At 36.7% G+C, this 24,222-nt stretch overlaps 1 protein-coding gene across 1 annotated transcript in view; it reads right to left on the bottom strand.

Annotated features, from left to right (window-relative positions):
• Positions 1-410: 410 nt before the first annotated feature.
• Positions 411-24,222, bottom strand: part of SLC16A12 (solute carrier family 16 member 12) — a 299,411-nt gene continuing 275,599 nt past the window's right edge. The window contains exon 6 of the mRNA XM_053692921.1: positions 411-662. Within this exon, the coding sequence (XP_053548896.1) occupies positions 496-662 (167 nt within the window). The 3' untranslated portion in view covers positions 411-495. The remainder of the gene's footprint in view (positions 663-24,222) is intronic.

Raw genomic sequence — 24,222 nt, 5'->3', positions numbered from 1 at the left:
CTAAAAGTTAGTACGCTCAAGACTTTCGCTCAAATGCTATTGCTTTCCACTTGTAATATGTGCACAAAAATAAAAGTGCCATTTATTTAACTTAGCACTTAGCACTATTTTTACGCTGCACTTGTAATGTAAATTTTGAGCTTTATAACATTTCCTTCAATGTAAGATGTATGATTTCCATTTTTAAGTATTGGGATTTCCAGGATTGTGCATAGTTTTCATTGAGACATTTATCAATAGTATACAGCAAAAACTCCTACTCAGATATTATATTTAATTCACACAAATTATTAATGAAATGATTAAATGCATTAATTTCAATTACATTTGCTGGTATTAGTAAACAAAAATTCCACTATACACAGAAAATATGTTTTGTTTATATGTGACTGTAAAGAAAGTAACACAAATTTCCATGTTGAAATAAAAGTTATTTATTAGTCCACATAAACTTCTATACAATGCTCAATTCTGGTATTGGATTTATCAATTAGATCAAATTTCTTGCCTAGTGTCTGATGTTGGCACATTCAATGTCAATTGTTTGTTCTTTATTTTCTTTATTATCTTCACAAACGATAATACTAATGCACAGAATATCATAGAAAATCCACTTATGAGGAATGATGCAGTGTAGTTACCCGTTACGTCTACCAGCAAACCTTTAAAAACAAAACATATTGTTTTAGTATTAATGAAAATATTTTGACATGTTTTTATTTTTTTCTGAAATGTCAGCACAACAATCAAATAGTATTAACTGTTTATACTAACTCAAAGAATAGCAGCTACAATATAATAAAGTTGAAAAATAACAGAATATTTTATAGACAGAAAAAAAAAATAATAGGAACGGGTTAGTGAATCAAATGAACTGCTCCTCAAGTTTAGCAAATCTTGACAATATAAGAATGTCTGAGTGTGCTAAAATATGGAATACATTATATTTAATTAAAAGGACACTAAAGTAAAAAAATTTCTTGATTCAGATAGAGCATGCAATTTTAAAAAAACCCTTCCAATTTACTATTATCAAATTGTGTAAACTATTTTTATATGCACAGTTTCTGAGGCACCAGCTTTTACTGAGCATGTACAAGAGTTCACAGTGTATACAATGGCAATTGCTGATGGCTGTCACATAATATGGGCGCAGGAAGATCAAAGAAATTTCAAATTGGTCATAAACAATAAAAATCAAAATCTAATGCTCATTTGAATTAAGTTGTTATATTGTCTTTTTATTATGCATTTTTTTTGATTATGCAATGCTGTATTTATTAGTTCTTTAATTAGGGAACTACATAGTAACACCCTTTTGTGCAGCTAAAATTGTTCTTTTCATTCAGTGCATAGCCAATACAAATATCAATATTTTTCTGCAGAATTATGCCTTTTTTTTCTAAATAGATAGTATTATGTCCAATTTTATTAAAGAGAAGTGTGTATTTTTGTTTCAAATCAACTTAAGGCTCATTTCCATTTAGCAGTAAATGGTTTTGCATGAGGTTGCAAAACGAAAAAACTGCTGTCGGAAGCCATTATGCTTATGGAAAGTTTCTAATGGTGCAGTTTCTATCATTACTGGCAGCCAGGGTTCAAATGCTGAAAAAATTTATGCGTCAAATAGAAAATAATAGAAGCCGAAATGCCCAAAATGACTTCACGTTTCCATTGAATGTGCAAACAAAAAACTGTCAGATGCTGTCAATAAAGTATCAAACATTATGACATGCTCAACTAGGTGTAAAAGAGGAAAAATAAGCTTATTTGAGGCCTAATTCCCAATGAGATATTGCTTTAAAAATGTATTTTTATATTTATTGCTGGCCCAGGTATAGGACTAGTTGGAGTTATGTTCATATTTAAATATCAATATGAATTTACATATCCTATAATATAAAAGGCCAGGTAGGGGGGGGCGGAGCCAGCTACTAAAGCAGCCAGACGTGTTTCTGTGAAGCTCCTGGCTTTCAGATACAAGACTAGGGACAAATACATATTTAAAAGCCTGACCTTCTTCTGCTGTTCAACAGAATATAAATACTGGCTGTTCCACGCTAAAAGTAACGAAAGACATATTTTAATGGGGTTATCTCACTGATATACCCTCCTTAGATATGCCACGTGGAGCTACTGAACTCCATCTACACTCAACTAACACAACCATTATGGAAGCCCTACAAGCTTGGGAGCAACACACTCAACTACTTTTAGAGAGGCATTTTCAGATCCTAGCTGAGGGCATAATATCGCTGCTGGATTCCCTATCTTTGCCACAAAAACAGAAGCCCAGGAGTGCTGACCTGCTGTTAATTGATCAGAACAGCGCTGTTGAAGAAAGACCAGCTATGTGAAGACCGGAGACCCGGGTTGGATCAGATCCTTTACCACTAGTGGGCAATGTAAATAGTCAGCCACCAGAGGCACTTCAACTTACTGATCCCATGGGCTTTTCACCCGCCCAGGCCCCGGGGGATGCGGCTGACCCACGGGGCTGGGACATACATATTGAGACAAAAGATCCGGCTGCCTATGTTGATACGCAGGCGACTCCTAGCTTTCAACACTTCAAGAACAAATCGGCAGCGCTTTTGATGGAACCCAGCGTCTCTTACCTTACAGTGAGAGTATCGACTCTTCCACTGAGAGCCCTGATGTCCTACGCCAGAGCGGATGGCTTCCCTCACCCTACAGGCTATACAGTATATGGTTTCATCAGAGGGCTAGTACCTGCACATCGGAGCAATCTGGACATATGTGGTGTGGGTTAGTTGGAAGTTCCCTTGCTACACTATCGAGGACAGCTTAATCCTTTTCAGATCTGTTGTCTCCAGGACATTGCATGACTATGGTTTATTACATCAGTGAGTTATTTCTGTATAACTGAGATTTTCTATCTTCAGCCCACGACTAGTTGACGAGTTTTTCATCCTTTACCTAAACTAACACCGTAACATAAAACTAAAGCGCTAAAAAGTACACTAACAGCCATAAACTACCTATTAACCCCTAAACTGAGGCCCCCCCCACATTGTAAACACTACAAAAACATTTTTAACCCCTAATCTGCCAAACCGGACATCGCCGCCACTATAAAATATATATTAACCCCTAAACCGCTGCACTCCCGCATCGCAAACACTAGTTTAATTTTATTAACCCCTAATCTGCCGTCCCTAACATCGCCGACACATACCTACATTTATTAACCCCTAATCTGCCACCCCCAACGTCTCCTCAACTATATTAAATGTATTAAGCCCTAAATCTAAGTCTAACCCTAACCCTAACAACCCCTAACTTTAAATAAATCTAAATAAAATTACTATCATTCACTAAATTATTCCTATTTAAAACTAAATACTTACCTATAAAATAAACCCTAAGATAGCTACAATATAACTAATAGTTACATTGTAGCTAGCTTAGGATTTATTTTTATTTTACAGGCAACTTTGTATTTATTTTAACTAGGTACAATAGTTATTAAATAGTTATTAACTATTTAATAGCTACCTAGCTAAAATAAATACAAATTTACAAAATAAACCCTAACCTAAATTACAATTACACCTAACATTACACTATAATTAAATTAATTACCTAAACTAACTACAATTAAATACAATTGAATTTTTTTTTATCTAAAGTATGAACCCCCCCCCCCACTAAATTACAGAAAATAATAAAATAATTACAAGTTTTTTAAACTAATTACACCTAATCTAATCCCCCTAATAAAATAAAAAAGCCCCCCAAAATAATAAAAATCCCTACCCTATACTAAATTACAAATAGCCTTTTAAAGGGCCTTTTGCGGGGGACATCCGTCGCGGAGCAGCTCCATCTTCAAGACATCCGACGCGGAGCATCCTCTTCCAACGAAGTCCAACTGAAGAATGAAGGTTCCTTTAAATGACGTCATCCAAGATGGCATCCCTTGAATTCCGATTGGCTGATAGAATTTTATCAGCCAATCGGAATTAAGGTAGAAAAAATCCTATTGGCTGATGCCACTTATTTAGTTGGTTCCATATTGAATCAGCTTTTTTGTTCACGCTTTTATATTTAGAAATACAAATATCAAATTCTAATCTATTACACGTTAGTACAGACTCCTGAGCGTATTGATAAGACAGACTATTTTTATTCACATGTTATCCACAAAGATTTTTTCTAACCCTTATCATATATAGTGTCTTATTATCAGCTATAATTCTGTTTAATTATCGTACTCATTTAATCAGCTTATTTTGCTCCCCTATATTGTTGTTTTATTATTCACTTGTAATCTAGCCCATAGTGTCTGGGATCCTAATGTGACAATGTCTCACAATATTGTTCTAAAAACTAAAGCCTATTTGAAGGATACTTCTGCTGTAATTAGACAATTTGAATGACTTGAGTGGGACAATAACCTATGGTGGGTAACTTGTGATGTCACAGAAGTAAAAAAATAATTCTTAAAGTGGGCTATACCAAAATTACATATTGATTTCTTGACTGAAAGCATAAAGATTATACTAGTACTTGTGTACTAGTATAATCTTTATGCTTTCAGTCAAGAAATCAATATGTAATTTTGGTATAGCCCACTTTAAGAATTATTTTTTATTATATGTTTAAAATTAAATATTATGTTCGGATTCAAGAACAGATACCCCCTGCCCCTCATACCTGAACTTATTGAACGTTTACAAGGTGCCACAGTTTTTACTAAACTTGACCTCAGAGGTGCTTACAATCTGATTAGGATGAGGGCAGGGGATGAATGGTTAACTGCATTTCGTACTAGATACGGTTTGTATGAATACACTGTAATGCCCTTTGGGTTGTGCAATGCCCCAGCGACTTTTCAATGTTTTATAAATGATGTCTTTCATGATTTGTTAGATATTTGTATTGTCGTATACTTGGATGACATCTTGGTTTACTCAAATTCTCTACAGGCTCACATTGTACATGTCAAACAAGTATTGACACGTTTAAGGGCACACCATCTATATGCAAAGCTTGAAAAGTGTATTTTTAATACAAACACCATATCATTCCTTGGTTATTGCATCTCACCAGCTGGAATTTCAATGGAGTCAAGCAAAGTAGAAGCTATCACTAATTGGCCTATTCCACGTAATAAAAAAGATGTTCAAAGATTCCTTGGCTTTGCGAACTTTTATAGAAAGTTCATTAAAGATTTTTCTCTTATTGTCAGACCTCTCACTACGCTAACACGTAAGCAAGTTAAGTTTGTATGGAATCAAGATGCTGATCATTCCTTTAATACTCTAAAAACTAAATTTGTTTCAGCCCCTATTTTACAGTTTCCAGATCCCACATGTCAATTTACGCTAGAAGTCGATGCTTCTGAGTTTGCTGTGGGGGCTGTTTAAGACGTTCTGAAAAAGAACCTTTACATCCTGTCTCCTACTATTCTAGAACTATGAGTTCAGTAGAGATTAATTATGGAATCGGTGATAAGGAACTTCTTGCAATCAAATCAGCTTTGGAGTTTTGGCGACACCTCCTAGAGGGTGCAACATATCCAATCACCATCTATACTGATCACCGTAATTTAGAATATTTAAAATCAAACAAGACCCTTACTGCTCGCCAGGTTCGATGGAGTTTGTTCTTTTCTCGTTTTGATTACGTCATTACTTATAGACCAGGATCCAAAAATATGAAAGCTGATGCTCTTTCTAGAAAAGACCCTCGTCCTACTGATGTGGTTTCTCCTTCATCTATCATACCTCCGGATAGAATTATTTGTTTAACAACTGAGTTTAAAACCATCTTACAAGAACATCTGAAGGATGATTCATCTTTGGGTCATTTGGATGTACTAAAACATTCAGACAACTTATACTACCATGGCACTCTATTATATATACCTCCTTCTCTCAGGAATGAGATACTTACCTCTGCTCACGACTCTTTATTGGCTGGTCATCCTGGAGTTCATAGAACTGCTCATTTGATTAAAAGGAATAACTGGTGGCCAAAGATGAATGATACTATTAAACAGTATATTGATTCCTGTATGGTATGTACAACTAAGAAACATCAGCATAAGAGTCCCTATGGTTACCTTCTCTCTTTACCAGTACCAGACAGACCTTGGGCAGCGATTGCCATGGATTTTATTGTTGATTTACCTTCATCAGCTAATTATAACACCATATTAGTAGTAGTGGACTTATTCTCTAAAATGGCACATTTCCTACCACATAGAGGATTGCCTACATCTTCAGAAACTGCTTCACTATTTTTGAATCACATTGTAAAACTACATGGTCTACCTGAAACAATTACCACAGATAGAGGTACACAATTCACCTCAAGGTTTTGGAATCAATTGTGCTCCTCTCTTAACATTACTAAACGTTTGAGTACCGCTTATCATCCACAAACGAATGGTCAAACAGAAAGAACAAATCAAACATTAGAGCAGTACCTTCGTTGCTACTGCACTCAACAACAAGATAACTGGCATTCTCTACTTGCTACTGCGGAATTTGCCCATAATAATGCCGTAAATTCATCAACTAAAATGACACCATTTTACATCAACTACGGATTTCATCCCTCATATTACCCAAATCAGATCAACAATTCCGACATGCCTATAGTTAATGATCTTGTTAATACCATTGCCACCAATTTCACAACATTGAAACAAGTTTTACTAGAAGCTCAGGCTGTTCAGAAACACCATTACGATTTACGTAGATCCAAGCCTCCAGCTTACAAGATTGGTGACAAAGTCTGGTTAAGCACTAAACATTTACGTTTACAAGTTCCATCTAAAAAACTGGCTTCTCTATATTTAGGGCCTTATCCGATACAAAAGGTCATCAATGTTAATGCTGTAACACTTAAACTACCAGACTCTCTGAAGATACATCCCACATTCCACGTTTCTCTTTTGAAACCTTACAGTACAATCAGAGACACGACTCAGAATGAGACGGTGGATCCTTCAGTCATTCATGGCATGGAATATGAGATTGAGTCTATCCTAGACTCTCGTTACCATCGTAATCAACTTCAATATCTTGTCAGTTGGAAAGGGTTTGGTCCTGAGGAGGACTCTTGGGAGCCTTCCAATAATGTCTCTGCACCACGTCTTGTCTCCTTGTTTCATCGTAGAAATCCTGATCGTCCTGGTCCTTGATCCGCGGAGCGGCTCCTTGGGGGGGGGGGTGTCCTGTCAGGGATTTATCTCTTCTCATACTGTGCCTTTAAGAATGTGAACTCACTACCCCTATTTAAGGCTCCTCCCAACAGAACTCATTGCTTGGTAATTTGTTGCTCAGTGTCAAGCTGCTTCAGAAGAGACCTAGCCGTTTATACTACTTTGTATTTTCAACCTATTGCTCACCCTGAGTTTCTGCCTACTCGAATCAACTTGCAGATTCTCTTTTGTGCTTGAAGATTTGCTCCGTTTGTTCACTAAGACATTTCTCAGTCTCTCTCCTGTATTGAGGTTGTTCCCCGCAGCGTGTGACGTCACGCCCCACATTCTCCCACCGCGGTTCTCAGCCAGGCTCTCTGTGATACCGCTGGGACTTGTTGCTGTCTGGTAACTGTATCGCTCTGTGCTAATATCATCTCCAATATTACTGGTCTGTATATATTGCATTGTATGAACTGTGTGTATTGCTGCAACCTCATTTCACTTTTGCTTGCTATATATTGTGGAACGCTCATTTGCTGGATTTTCATATTCGCTTCAGATATCAAATATGCACTAAACCTTTTTACTGCTACTTACCAAAATTGCAAACAAATAACTGTGACAAAGATTATTACAAACTACCATTATTCATTATCGGACTGCCTAAGCATATTTCAAACTTTACAACAATTAACCTCTATTGTGCTTGTAATGAACTGTTTGCTTTAACTTAAACTATATCTGTTTCCTCAGTTAAACTCAGCTTATATTACTCTGATTGAACAACTCTGGAAATTACTAATATTCATTATCAAAGTATGGTTTACAAAATGACCAGAGGTTGTTTTATTCACTTATCAAAGTACTGTGTGAATTTCAGTGTGTTTGCTAAAGCCTGCTGCATAAACTATTTCCACTGCTAGACTGTTTGAATTAAGGCACCTGCACTAATTAACTCTTTCACTATTGCTGAAGTCAATCCTATAAGATTTACTCCGTTTTCACTCAGCAACCCTGCTGTAGTGACCCTCAGATCAATGAGCATATCAGGGTTCCCTTAAGTTAAATCTGTGGGAATCCGAGGTAAGGTGTGAGACTGAGTGGTCCTGCATAAAGCAGTAAGCTGTAATTGTAGTGTTCTCTAAAACAACTAAACATATCCTTACAGCTGATGTTAGTAAAATTGTATTAGTATTACTGGCCTTGTAGAAGGTTCCTGGCAAGGCACCTGGAAGGCTGTTATCTAGGTAAGATGGCCAAACGACCATGCTTTAGGCTGAAATATGCGCACAGATATATTTTTGCTACTGTCATAAGAAACACTCCTTCATACTCCTCTGTTTCTCATGTATTTTTGTAAGCTTCTTTTGTTCATGAAATATGGTACGAGATGACGTGGTTCAAACGTGTCATCCCCTTAACCCTATATGCTGGTACTGTACACTATAAGTACTGCTTGCACTGTGCAATAAACAGAATTGGCTTTCGATCATAATGCTGCGTGGTCTGAGTCATTCTAAGGGGCCCTTATCAGATAATCTACATATGCCTCAGGTGGTACACTGGCCCCGTGGCTTCGGCCTGACCTGACACTTACCCCCCTGAGGGGACACCTAACAGGTGGCTTTTTTGTTTTTATAGGGGTATAAGATTATGTCTATTTTTTTATATTTTGGATAATTTGTGTTTATTATCTTTTTCATCTTAGATTTTTTTTATTTTTCGTAATTTTAGACTGGTTTTTTTTGTAATTTTAGTTGGGGTTTTTTTCGTAGTGTTAGGATTTTTTAATTTTTAATTTAGGTTCTTTTTTTGTTTTTGTTTTTTTTCATTTTTAATTTTTAGTGAAGTTTTCCAATGAACAATCATAAATCAACAAACAATAGAATTTTACAAATAACCTTCCAATTGGTTACAAATCTAAAATGTATATATTACACACGTAAACAATAGCTTATGATTACATTTATAACCCATTCAAGCATATATCTTTGTTTGAGGCCCTGAAAGTCATATTGAGTATATGATTGAAGTGTTCGGTAATCAATAACATGAGTTGGCGTCTTGCCAGGACCAATTTAGGAACTGTATAGAAACAATGGGTTTTCAAAGTCCTCTTCACCAAATTTTGGTGAAAGGAATACTTGAGCATGGAATAACCTAGACTAGCCAAATGGCTAACTAAATAACATTAAATAAAACTAACTAGTTAAACTAGTAACTTACACTTAGTGACAGTTATGCAATATCTATTATAACCTATGAGGTCAAATTCTTTATGATATATTTGTGACATGGATCACCTCATTTGGAATGTAAAGAAGGGAGAACCAAACCTTGAGATATTGTGAAATGAATGCCATCGCTGACAAGCAACCCTCTATAAGATTCCCAGAAGAATGCAATATCATTATACAATTGAAGTCGATTAGTCTTGATAAAGTGATATCTTTACAGTTTTATGGTACTTTGTGCTTTATCTCTCCAAGCCATTAAAGAAGGGGACTCGCTAGATTTCCAATGTGAGGCTCTTAACTGCATTAGGTAAAATCTGGGCCAAATTTTTCTTTATTGCACACTTCAACTCTGTAAACACATTGAATAGGCACATTTTTGGTAACATGGATAAGTTGCTAGATAATATAATGTTTACCTCTTTTAATATTAACTTCCAAAAATCTTGAATTTTGTGGCAGGCCCACCAAACATGACCCATATCGCCCTTTCCCAGATTACATCTCCGGAAGCTTTCGGAAACATGTGTTTAAGCCTATGCGGGGTAAGATACCATCTTAGCAATATTTTGTAATTAGTTTCCAATACTTGGGCAGAGTGGGCTGAATGGGCTGTGTTATAGAAAATAGCCGACCATTCTTTGGAGTTGAACTGTTCTCCCAGTTCCCTTTCCCATGCTTTGGCATACTCTTGAGGTTTCAGGGATGTTGCTGTGAGCAAAATTTTGTAAAGTTGCGACATAATTCCCCTTTGTGGGGATTCTGCGATACACATTTTTTCAAATGTGGTAAGAGGTCTTATGAGGTTCATTCTGTCCTTGTGGGTATTAATGTAATGATTCACCTTATGGTATCTTAACCCGGGTTTTAGAAGTCCCTGCCCCAAGTGCTCTATCTCAGATTTAGGTTTTATTTTATTTAAGTTTAACAACGACTATATAGGAATGTCTCTGTGAATATTTAATTCCTCTTCTTGGATATGTGACTTACTTAATGGAAGGTCTGGATTTGATAAGCTAGGTGTCAATGGGGAAAACCTACTTGATATCTCTTAGGTGTTTATACTGATTGATTTCCAATCAGAGAATGTGTTTGTTAGGGTATGTAGTCCTGCCCCTTGTGTTATATGTGATATTTTAGGGGTCCAGCAGGCGCTCCCCAATTGCTGGCTTCCTGAAATATTGTGTTCAATTTGTATCCAATGTTTTAAGTTAGCCTCATTAAATCTGCACCATTCTATAATCGTTTTTAGGGATATTGCTTTTTTATAGAGCATCAGGTTTGTGACCCCCAACCCTCCCAAGTCCTTTGATGCGTACATGGTCTGTCTGCCTATTCTTGAGGGTTTATTTTTCCAAATAAATGTATTAATGGCCCTTTGTAACTTGTGTATATATATATATATATTTTGGTGTGCGGGAGCATTTGAAGCACATATTATACGTAGCCAAGATGGCAGCTGAACCGGAAGATATTGAGCAACATGAGGCACCTAGAGAGAAAGAGGATTGCCAACTTGCTGCGCTAAGCTGGATTAGAAGCTGTAATTATAGCATAAACGCACTGCTAGCTATACAAAGGCCTGTCTTACCAACTGTGAGGAGAACCACCCTGGATAAGCATGTTACTCTGTTGGATCATCCGGTAAAGGAAAACGCAGTACCGGATCCATTTCCAAGGCCCCAGCTAGAGAATCCCTGCGACGATGGAGGAAAGTTGTTAGCTCACATGTCTACTCAGCCTCTTTTAGACAAGACCGAGAGAAATTCTGCCCAGATGGAATCTGCACTGAGCCTAGTCGGAGAATCGACCCGAGCCGCGCAGCAACTACTAATTAGGCACTCTCCTATTTTACGCTTCTATTCTTACTCTGAGGAGAAGACGGCTTCCATACTTTCGGTGCCTGACCTGGGAAGGGCGGCCGACTCCCATGGTTGGGCTCCGGAGCTCCTGAGTTTCCTACATACGGCTGATAAGGAGGGAGCTCTTGGGTTGTTTAAATTGCAACCACATAACCCACTATCCCTGTTGCTTGTTCACTCTACGATCTGGTCACCGCGGACTCCCGGCACAGCTGAGCAGCTCTATACTCAAGCCGGCCATACTGACTTTTGCCTCTTCAAAGCTGGCATCGGGTAGGGTTCTCTATATCCTTAGGCGATTGACCTAGCCTCCAAATAGCCTAGGCTTAGATTCACTGGCTGTGGGAACATTTAATACTGTGACTGCTCATGCTGGGATGACGACCTAACAGTCTGAAATACTCATACAGTTCTATTACTATATCTAATATATGTATCCGAGATTATACCCATCTAGTCATAACTTTATCTTCTGCTATTCCATATGCAGGTTTATGATTCAAGCAGAAAATTTACAGTTTGTGTTCAGCAATTGTTATATTGTAGGTAAAATTATTAAGCTTATGTGAATAATATATAAATATGGATGTGTGGATGGACTGCTTTTGGTTTGATAGCGGTCACTCTGTTAATAGAAGGTTCCCAACAACTTACCATATATATAACTTTGTGTAAGTCCCCACTATAGGCCCTGTTATGTTTATTGTGGGGGTTCCTGCTATAATGGCCCCAACATGATTTTTCTTTTTTTCTTATTTATCTTTTAATGGCCCATACAGGTTTTTGTGGAGCAGAAGAAAGACCTCATCTCAAATGTATCTCACAGGAGCTGTTGAGTACAGCATTTCCCCTAGTTACTAATATAAGTACATGACATGCTGCCACCAAACTGTACTAGATAACTGTCCTAAGAGACAATATTCTGCAGCTAAGGAGTTAAATTGTGTCAAGGACATAGTATAATCAAGGTATTAAGGAAAATGTTAGTTTGTTGGCTCACTATGTCAATGTTTTCCACTAATACCTACTCCCATTCTGAGGTTAAGTGCCTAGTCTTTAGATAATCTTCTATATTGAATACCTAACTGCAACCTATACTCTGCAGATTGAATATATTTGAGCATAATCTTGTATGAGTGTGTTAGACAGCAATTAGCGTAGATGGTCCCTATGACCTCATAATGCTGCACCACTTTCTCTGGAGGTCCATTGCAGCAGCAACAGGGTACACATAAGCATCTCTATATTTTTAAGATATTCAATTATAATGTTTAAATATAGGTAATTTATAGCTTAACTGTTTATTATTGTTTGATTGTCAGATAACTATCTCACTGCTCACGCATCTAGTTCCTGTATGCTGGGCTCTATCTGGTTACCTAATGGTCTCAGTAACAAATCCCTCACCGATCTTATCTCGGCCCAAAGTGCAACCACTCCAAATGCTAATTTTCCTCAAATTTCCCAGTTTAGTGAAGCCCAAGAAAACTGTAATTGCTTTATTTTTGTTAGCAAACAGAGGAGCATGGAGTCATATAGCTGTTCCTCACTAGCTTTACACCTCAGCTTAGATGGTTATTTATTATTAGCTTGCCATGTCCTCCATTCCCCCCCATTTATATTTCGAGCGGCTTTTGCCCGCTGCTATCCCCCCCCAACCGTTATTAAGGCCCAAAAGTGGCCTCTCAAATGCCATTCTCCCTTCTCATTCTCCATTAGAATTCTCAGGTCCATAAGTGACCCCCCTCTGAGTAAAGCAGGGAACCCTATCTAATATATAACTAATATATAAAAATGAGGTTTCATTCTTGGCAACTTGTACTATTCAATTCTCATAGTATGCCACTATTTATTATATAAATGAATATTGTGACAATGGTTTATGACATATGATACTTGTCTTAAATGTTCAGGTATGATCTTAAATGTTGTTTTTTTCAGCTTCATCTTCAAAACTGTTTCCCTCATTGGACTTATGGGTACCTCAGCGAGTAACTAAAGGGACTCTCAACCAGTCTAAAGAGAGACTCAAATTTCTCATGTTTGTTATTGTTTGGATTATTACTCTCTTGCACAGTGGCTACTCATATGTAAAGGGTATGCAACACCTCTATGAGTGGCAGTTCTAGTGGCATTGTTTTGCATGGTATTGTAATATCATATTCGTACTTTGATGTCTGTCAAGCTTTTATTGTATTCAGTTCTAATAACCTCAATATAAATATATATATAATTAACTATATAACATATTTAAAAACCTAATCCTACTCAAATTATTTAAATCTACAATTAAAAATTACTAACTTACAAAAAATAAACACAGTTACAAAACATAAAAAACCACAGTATCAAAAATAAAAAAGAATTATACCTAATCGAATAGCCCTATCAAAATAAAAAAGCCCACCCAAAATAAAAAAAACCTAGCCTACAATAAACTACCAATGGCCCTTAAAAGGGCCTTTTGCGGGGCATTGCCCCAAAGAAATCATCTCTTTTACCTGTAAAAATACAACCCCCCCAACAGTAAAACCCACCACCCACACAACCAACCCCCCAAATAAAAACCCTATTTAGCTCTTTTACTGCCAAGACCCTACTCTAAAAATAAAACCCACCCAAAAAAACCTTAAATAAACCTAACACTAACCCCCGATGTTCCACTTACAGTTCTTGAAGTTCTGCTTGAAGGATCCATCCAGCCGGCAAGAAGTCTTTATCCGGGCGGCCTCTCCCATCTTCATCCATCCAGCGAAGTCTTCATCCATGCAGCCTCTTCTATCTTCATCTATCCTGTGAGGAGCAGGTCCATCCTGAAGACATCCGGCACGGAGCGGGTCCATCCTGAAGACATCCAATGAGGAGCTCCTCTTCAACACGGTCTCTGCCATAAACTGGATCTTGAATGCAAGTGACGTCATCCAAGATGGAGTCCCTTGCATTCCTATTGGCTGAAAGGTTCAGCCAATAGGATTAGAGCTGCTAAAATCCGTTTTCACTATTGAGTGATCTGACCAGGCCGTATGCAAAATAGACACAGCCTCCACATGTGACAAAGTGATGTGATCTACCAATATGTGATCTATCCTGGAGTATGTTTTGTTTGGGGCAGAGAAAAATGTATAATCTCTTTTATCTGGGTTAGAGACTCTCCACGGATCATGTAGGCCAAAAGTTTTGATGAAATTCCAAACTATCTTAAGAGTTTTCTTGGATATGTGCACATTAGCATTGGAGCTATCTAATTTGGGAGTTAGCGGAATATTAAAGTCCCCCATTACAATCAACTGTCCTACCTGAATGTCTTGGATTAAGGGTGTGATTGATTTAAAAAAATAGCCTGTCCCTGATTCGGTACATATATGTTCAGTATTGTAGTTGGTTTGTTATATAACAAACCACTTATCACCAGAAACCTACCCTCTTTGTCTTTGATTTGATCTATTAAATTGAAAGGGATTGACTTATGGACTAAAATATTTACACCATTACTTTTATTCGGGTGTGCGCTATGAAGTGTTGAGTATAGTTATAGTGTAAGTGCTTTGGAATAGAACCTCTCTTGAAATGGGTTTCCTGTAAACCCACAATATTACCTTGTTTTTTCAATATATCCCTTATAGCCAGAGATCTTTTATGAGGACCATTAAAACCTTTCACATTTTGAGAAACTAAATATACCATAGTTCCTGCCATCTCGGTTTCTTAACTATACAAGATTTTGATCAAATACTTGATAATGAGGGACCTACACCTTATTGTGACAGTAATTTTCAGAAGGTTAGATACAAAGTCCATTTTTAACCATGACATTTAATGAATATTTAAAAGTATAAGCCTGAAAACTTAGGCTAAGGTGCCTGAAAGGATACACTTTTAAGCAATTTCTGGCTAATTAGTCATTCAACCTGTCTTCAGCTGTGTCCTTGAGAAGGTAAATTAATTTCTCTTTCGTTAGTTCATTTTGCCATTCCTTGCATTGAGGTTGAGGTGGGGTGTCCTGTCTCGTAGGTTAGTCTTGACCAGTGAGCTTTCCTGTATCTGATTTTAGAGGAGGGATTTCCAATTTTCGACAGCACTCTACCATTTCTGCAGGATTTGTGCATGTAGCTCTTCTGTTGTTCCATATTGCCACAAGTTGGAATCAGTAACTCCATCTATACTTGATATTCATGGTTCTTTGATGTGATGTTAATGTGATGAATGGGGTTAACTAGTATTCTGATTATTGTAGGACCACTCAGCCTCACACCATACCTCGGTTCTCACAGACTGAACTTATAGGAACCCTGTTGTGCTCATTGAACTGAGGGTCACTACTGTAGGGATACAGAGTGAAACTTAGGCGTCACGCAACTTAAACTGTTAATACCACAGTAGAGTAATCATATAGAGATTCCAGACTGAGATTAAATTCAGAGATAGGTTAAAGCATATGACATGTGCCAGTATAACTAAAGACATCCATCCCAATCATATAAAATATATATGTCACCACACATACACACACACACAGAAGCTTAAGTTTATAAGCAGTAGCCTCTGATATGTAATATTCCAAGTAGAGCTGAAACAACTAATCGTCATAATCGATAATAATCGATTATGAAAATAGTTGTGAACGAATCTCATAATCGATTAATCGATTAATTGGTTTGCAATTAGATGGTCTGTGCACAACACCAGCTGCTTCACTCCAATGAACTCCTGCATATGGTATTGTGTTTTATGGTTAGGTCCTTAGCCTAAAGGACGTCTGCAGACATCTACCTTTCACTTTTTCAGGACAGTATACGTTTACAACTACCCCTGGCTTATGTGCAACCCAGATATAATAGTCATCATTTGGATTGTTTATATTAAATCTGGTGATTTGGAACTATGCTTTTCATGATATAGTGCCAAGCTTGTTATTTACACCTAGCCCTAGATTGATGGGAGTTAAATTGATGTGCACTATTATCTGTTTGCACAATTATTAGCAGATCGCTTGCTATTGCTGATTATATGTACTGTATAAATAAATGTGTAAGGCTTTGTCCTGTTATTGATATACAGTCCTTAGCGCTTTTGATTTTGTTTTTTATTGTTTTTTTATATTTTTAATAAATTGTGATAATATGTACCAGATTCAACCTTTATACGTATATATCCGTTATTTTTAGAGCGGACTAGATATTTCCCCTAAACTTATAGCTGGTTATTTACCATTGCATATAGATATTCAAGATAATTTTATGTTAGAATGAAGTCAAGGGTTACTTTATTGAGAGACCCCTTGCCAAGGTAGAAAACACTTAGCATTGGTGAAGAGCTAACAAAGATAAATATCCCACTTTGATGAAATTGGCAAAACCCTACTTATACACCTCAACAGCCTTTTCTCTGCTGCAGGAAATATAGCTGCAAACAGAGAACCAGACTTAGCCAGAAGCATGTGGACATGTTGAGATTTTTGCATTTCAATGCAAAGTTTCTGAAAGAGTGAATAACAGAATGTTATTAATAGTGATAGTCTAACTCTTTGTAGTTCTACCTCTTTTCAAACAGTTTGTGGTTTTGTTTTGTTTAATTATAAAACTGTGCTCTGTTGCTTAAAAATTGAAGACAGTTGTGTTAATGTAAAGTTTTAGTCTGAAGTTTATATTTGTAACACTCATTATGTGGATTTTATTTAAAACATAGAAAACTATTATTGATTCTCTTTTTATCCGATTAGTTGATTAATCGATAAAATAATCGTCCGATTAATCAATTATGAAAATAATCGTTAGTTGCAGCCCTAATTCCAAGAATGCAATCTGTGTAAATCTCCAGAATATATATAAATATATATATATATGGCTTATGATGTTATGGCCAAAATTATAATTGAATCTCAGATAGCAATCAGTATAAGGTCGATAGAATAAACGTGGCAATAAGTATAGAGATTAAACAAGTCTATGTCCAGAATAGTGTGTGGTTGGTTGGTTATAAGCACAAGTAACAAAAGTCACATGGAGGTTTCATGCTGAGGATGATTTTAAACACAGTTCAGTTATGCAAGACTGTCACAAAAGTAGGAAGCTGAGATATGAGACAATGCTGACAAGTACCAGTTTACATAGCACAGGTATACAGACCGGCTTATCCTGAGAACAAGGAAAGACGTGGATGAGAGGGACTCCGGTTATGCTGCAAGGATGACAGGCTGGCTTGCAGCGAGAGGGAGCGGCAGATGCCGATTGAGCTGGGAAGGATGCCGGGCGTGACGTCACACGCAAATGGAGCAACAGACAAGACGGCTCCTGAACTCAGGCAAGTTGGTTCCGGATACGGTTAAACATCAGACAAATTACCAGTATTGTTGTAGCCCAAAGAAGAAATCCCAAGCAGTAGGAATACAGAAAGGCAGTTCCACAGCACCTTAAATAAAACGTCCTTTATTCAACAATCTTGGACAGCATAATATGCGACGTTTCGGGAACGTTATCCCTTAATCATGCATACCTCACTATACACCTGTGCCTTTATTTAAAGGCATATCCAGCCAATCACTGGTTACCTCAGATACCTATTCTCACCTAGCAATGTGTAGTCTTTACAGTGCCCTCTAGTGGACAATGGGAATTTATATTTAAATAGTATATATAATCTAAATAGTATACATTTTGTCTATGTAAACACAATAATAAAATCAATACACAATATATACATGAATTCATAAAAACTGTAAGAGTAAATATTACAAAAATTGATTAATACAAAAAGTAAATAAATATATATAGAAACGGTGAGGCTGCTTCCCTTAATTAATATACAAAAGGAAAAACTGTATTAGTTCATTATATTGTAGACCAATATTGAGTAGATATTATTTTACAAATATATATCAACCTTTAGTTGTTACTGCATCTATACCTGGTTACAAAATACAAGATACCTATAGGAAGACAGACAGGTCCAACTCTCTATTTAAACCATTTGGATACATGGATTCCAACTTATGGATCCAATATGCTTCCTTTTGCTTAAGGATACGCTCCCTATCACCTCCTCCTCTAGGCATATCAACATGGTCTATGATCTGCCACCTTATCTGATTAATTTGATGTCCATTTTCAAAAAAATGGCTAGCTACAGGGGCTTGAAGGTCACCAGTTCTAATATTAGACTTATGTTGATTTAGTCTTTCTCTCATCCTGCGGGTAGTTTCCCCTATATAAATCTTAGAACAAGGACATTTTATCATATATATTACAAAAGTAGAATTACAAGTGTAATGTGATTGTAACTTAAATTTATGCCCACTCCGCGGATGTACAAATTCTTTGCCTTTAATTATTGAATGGCAACTGGCACAATTCAGACATGGGAAACACCCTGTGTTCTTTTCAGGGATGTATCTAGTTTTACTACTATATTTAGTACCCATGTCTGAGTGTACCAAGATGTCACTCAAATTCTTGACCCTTCGATGTGCCATGATAGGACATTCCTTAAATATATCAATGTGTTTATTACAAGTTTGAATTATATGCCAATGTTTTCTTATAATGTTGGATATCTTTGTACTATGATCATTCTATTGTGAAACAAAAATTAGTCTACTTGTGTCTTTTTTCTCAGTTTTAATATCCTTTGTCCTTTGTTCTTGTTTAATTTTAAAGGTTTCTTTTACCACTAACTTCTCAGGGTACCCTCTTTCTAGGAATTTCTCACCCATTTCTTCCAATCTTTTATCTCTAAGGTGACTGTCACTGACAATTTTATTCACTCTCATTAATTGGCTTCTAGGAAGCGATTCTTTCAACTTCTGATTATGGAAACTGTCATACCTAAGCAACGTGTTGCGATCTGTCTTTTTACGATGGAGATCTACTTTAATCTCCAAGCCATCCTTATGTATGACAGTGTTCAAAAATGTAATTTTCTCCTCGCTAGCTTCAAGTGTAAATTCAAGGCCATTGACTTCCTAATTAAGATGCTTAACAAACTGCTTTAAGGAGTCTTCGCTGCCCCACCATATGCCAAACACATCATCAATGAAGCGCCACCAAGTGGCTCCATACTGTAAAAACAGTTTATTATTGTAAACATATTTCTCTTCAAAGTAACTCATGTATAGGTTGGCATATGATGGGGCAACGTTCGACCCCATGGCAGTTTCCTTCTTTTGAATGTACCATGTGTCTCTGAATAAAAAATAATTGTAAAATAGTACAATCCTCAATAATTCTTCTAAAAAATCTATTTGAACCTCATTGTAATCATTGCCATTAGACAAAACATGATGGATGACCACTATTCCACTTTCATGCTTTATAGAGGTATATAGACTTTTGACATCAAGACTATATACAGGGTGTGCAGAATTATTAGGCAAGTTGTATTTTTGAGGATTAATTTTATTATTGAACAACAACCATGTTCTCAATGAACCCAAAAAACTCATTAATATCAAAGCTGAATATTTTTTGGAAGTAGTTTTTAGTTTGTTTTTAGTTATAGCTATTTTAGGGGGATATCTGTGTGTGCAGGTGACTATTACTGTGCATAATTATTAGGCAACTTAACAAAAAACAAATATATACCCATTTAAATTATTTATTTTTACCAGTGAAAGCAATATAACATCTCAACATTCACAAATATACATTTCTGACATTCAAAAACAAAACAAAAACAAATCAGTGACCAATATAGCCACCTTTCTTTGCAAGGACACTCAAAAGCCTGCCATCCATGGATTCTGTCAGTGTTTTGATCTGTTCACCATCAACATTGCGTGCAGCAGCAACCACAGCCTCCCAGACACTGTTCAGAGAGGTGTACTGTTTTCCCTCCTTGTAAATCTCACATTTGATGATGGACCACAGGTTCTCAATGGGGTTCAGATCAGGTGAACAAGGAGGCCATGTCATTAGATTTTCTTCTTTTATACCCTTTCTTGCCAGCCACGCTGTGGAGTACTTGGACGCATGTGATGGAGCATTGTCCTGCATGAAAATCATGTTTTTCTTGAAGGATGCAGACTTCTTCCTGTACCACTGCTTGAAGAAGGTGTCTTCCAGAAACTGGCAGTAGGACTTGGAGTTGAGCTTGACTCCATCCTCAACCCGAAAAGGCCCCACAAGCTCATCTTTGATGATACCAGCCCAAACCAGTACTCCACCTCCACCTTGCTGGCGTCTGAGTCGGACTGGAGCTCTCTGCCCTTTACCAATCCAGCCACGGGCCCATCCATCTGGCCCATCAAGACTCACTCTCATTTCATCAGTCCATAAAACCTTAGAAAAATCAGTCTTGAGATATTTCTTGGCCCAGTCTTGATGTTTCAGCTTGTGTGTCTTGTTCAGTGGTGGTCGTCTTTCAGCCTTTCTTACCTTGGCCATATCTCTGAGTATTGCACACCTTGTGCTTTTGGGCACTCCAGTGATGTTGCAGCTCTGAAATATGGCCAAACTGGTGGCAAGGGGCATCTTGGCAGCTGCACGCTTGACTTTTCTCAGTTCATGGGCAGTTATTTTGCGCCTTGGTTTTTCCACATGCTTCTTGCGACCCTGTTGACTATTTTGAATGAAACGCTTGATTGTTCGATGATCACGCTTCAGAAGCTTTGCAATTTTAAGAGTGCTGCATCCCTCTGCAAGATATCTCACTATTTTTGATTTTTCTGAGCCTGTCAAGTCCTTCTTTTGACCCATTTTGCCAAAGGAAAGGAAGTTGCCTAATAATTATGCACACCTGATATAGGGTGTTGATGTCATTAGACCACACCCCTTCTCATTACAGAGATGCACATCACCTAATATGCTTAATTGGTAGTAGGCTTTCGAGCCTATACAGCTTGGAGTAAGACAACATGCATAAAGAGGATGATGTGGTCAAAATACTCATTTGCCTAATAATTCTGCACTCCGTGTAGTATATATTTAGTGTTCTCAAATTGCAATGATTACAATTTATTTATAAAATCCCCTGTGTCCTTAATGTAAGATGTCATTTTCTCTACTTATGGTTGTAGTATCTTATCTAGAAATGTTGCTATGTTTGTAAATACAGATTCTACATTAGACACAATAGGGCGCCCTGGTGGTTCCTTTAAATTTTTATGCACTTTGGGCACAGTATAGAACACCGGTGTCTTAGGATGTTCATTATATAGAAAATCACACTTTTTTTTTTATCAATTATACCCCTACTCATAGCTCTATTGAGTACTCTCATTATCTCCTTTTGAATCTTAAAAATTGGATTACTATCTAAGACTTGGTATGTAGTGGAATCATTCAATTGTTTATTAATTTCCTGTATATAGTAATCTTTTTCAAGGACTACAGTGGCGCCGCCCTTGTCCGCTCTCTTTATCGCTATATTACGTTTTTTTAGTGTTTCAATGGCCTTAAATTCATCCTTTGACAGGTTAAACAATTTTGCTGATTTGTTATTAATTTTATTATGCAACATTTTAGAATACATAGTATTTATATCTGCCATTACCAGTTTACTAAAAGTATCCAAGCTGCTATTTTGTATAGCGGGAGTAAACATACTTTTTTTATATAAGCCCAATTTCTTTAAGTTAAACTTGTCAGTATCATTCAATTTATTACCATTCTCTCGAATACCTATACCAGTTGTTTTAATATTTTTAGACTTACCAATCTTATTACTGTTACCATTGCCATAAAAAAATAAACGTAACTTTATACTCCTAAAAAATCTATACAGATCTTTATTTAACTGAAATAAGTCCAGTGCTTTGTATGGGCAAAAAGAGAGTCCTTTTTCTAGCAGATTATACTCACTAGTACCCAAAGTCTCTTTGGAGATATTGATCACTGTTTCCGTGATCCCCTCTTCCGATTTCCTTGACCCCTTGTTTTCATCCGCTTGTTGTTTTCTGCATCTGTGTTTCCATCCACCATGATGTTTGCTTCGTTGCTGGATAAAAAAGCAGATGACGGTGAAGACGATCCAGAGGATTGATCCATGATGACTCCACCTCCTTCTCTCCGTCTGTTATGCCAGTTGGTTGAGCGATGTTGACGTCCCTGTGACATACTGGGGAATCCCCTATTCAAATTCATATACCCGGCTTTCCACTTGTAAACATTTCCTCGAACATAGTCATCCTCATCTAGGATAAACTTGAGCCTTTTCCGCTCCTGGATATCTTTTCAGTTGTGCGATCTTTTCATCCATTTTCTTGATATAATCATCAAGCGCTTCTGGTGACAACAGTTTAGTAAGTTCCAATTTACATGTTTCGATCTCTATTTCTTGTTGCTCAACATCTTTTAGCAAGTAAACTAAAATAAACTGTTTTTACAGTATGGAGCCACTTGGTGTCGCTTCATTGATGATGTGTTTGGCATATGGTGGGGCAGCGAAGACTCCTTAAAGCAGTTTGTTAAGCATCTTAATTTGGAAGTCAATGGCCTTGAATTTACACTTGAAGCTAGTAAGGAGAAAATTACATTTTTGGACACTGTCATATATAAGGATGGCTTGGAGCTTAAAGTAGATCTCCATCGTAAAAAGACAGATCGCAACACGTTGCTTAGGTATGACAGTTTCCATAATCAGAAGTTGAAAGAATTGCTTCCTAGAAGCCATTTAATTAGAGTGAACAAAATTGTCAGTGACAGTCACCTTAGAGATAAAAGATTGGAAGCAATGGGTGAGAAATTCCTAGAAAGAGGGTACCCTGAGAAGTTAGTGGTAAAAGAAACCTTTAAAATTAAACAAGAACAAAGGACAAAGGATATTAAAACTGAGAAAAAAGACACAAGTAGACTAATTTTTGTTTCACAATAGAATGATCAAAGTACAAAGATATCCAACATTATAAGAAAACATTGGCATATAATTCAAACTTGTAATAAACACATTGATATATTTAAGGAATGTCCTATCATGGCACATCGAAGGGTCAAGAATTTGAGTGACATCTTGGTACACTCAGACATGGGTACTAAACATAGTAGTAAAACTAGATACATCACTGAAAAGAACACAGGGTGTTTCCCATGTCTGAATTGTGCCAGTTGCCATTCAATAATTAAAGGCAAAGAATTTGTACATCCGCAGAGTGGGCATAAATTTAAGTTAAAATCACATTACACTTGTAATTCTACTTTTGTAATATATATGATAAAATGTCCTTGTTCTAAGATTTATATAGGGGAAATTACCCGCAGGATGAGAGAAAGACTAAATCAACATAAGTTTTATTTTAGAACTGGTGAACTTCAAGCCCCTGTAGCTAGCCATTTTTTGGAAAATGGACATCATATTAATCAGATAAGGTGGCAGATCATAGACCATGTTGATATGCCTAGAGGAGGAGGTGATAGGGAGCGCATGCTTAAGCAAAAGGAAGCATATTGGATCCATAAGTTGGAATCCATGTATCCAAATGGTTTAAATAGAGAGTTGGACCTGTCTGTCTTCCTATAGGTATCTTGTATTTTGTAACCAGGTATAGATGCAGTAACAACTAAAGGTTGATATATATTTTTAAAATAATATCTACTCAATACTGGTCTACAATATAATGAACTAATACAGTTTTTCCTTTTGTATATTAATTAAGGGAAGCGGCCTCACCGTTTCTATATATATTTATTTACTTTTTGTATTAATCAATTTTTGTAATATTTACTCTTACAGTTTTTATGAATTCATGTATATATTGTGTATTGATTTTATTATTGTGTTTACATAGACAAAAAAATGCTAATACACCTATTATCCAAATGTATACTATTTAGATTATATATACTATTTAATATAAATTCCCATTGTCCACTAGAGGGAACTGTAAAGTATACACATTGCTAGGTGAGAATAGGTATCTGAGGTAACCAGTGATTGGCTGGATATGCCTTTAAATAAAGGCACAGGTGTATAGTGAGGTATGCATGATTAAGGGATAACGTTCCCGAAACGTCGCATA

This window comes from Bombina bombina, chromosome 9 (genome assembly GCF_027579735.1).
Source record: "Bombina bombina isolate aBomBom1 chromosome 9, aBomBom1.pri, whole genome shotgun sequence".
In the NCBI taxonomy this organism is placed as follows: Eukaryota; Metazoa; Chordata; class Amphibia; order Anura; family Bombinatoridae; genus Bombina; species Bombina bombina.
The sequence above is the reverse complement of the archived record's forward strand: the minus strand, read 5'-3'. Positions and strand labels throughout refer to the sequence as shown.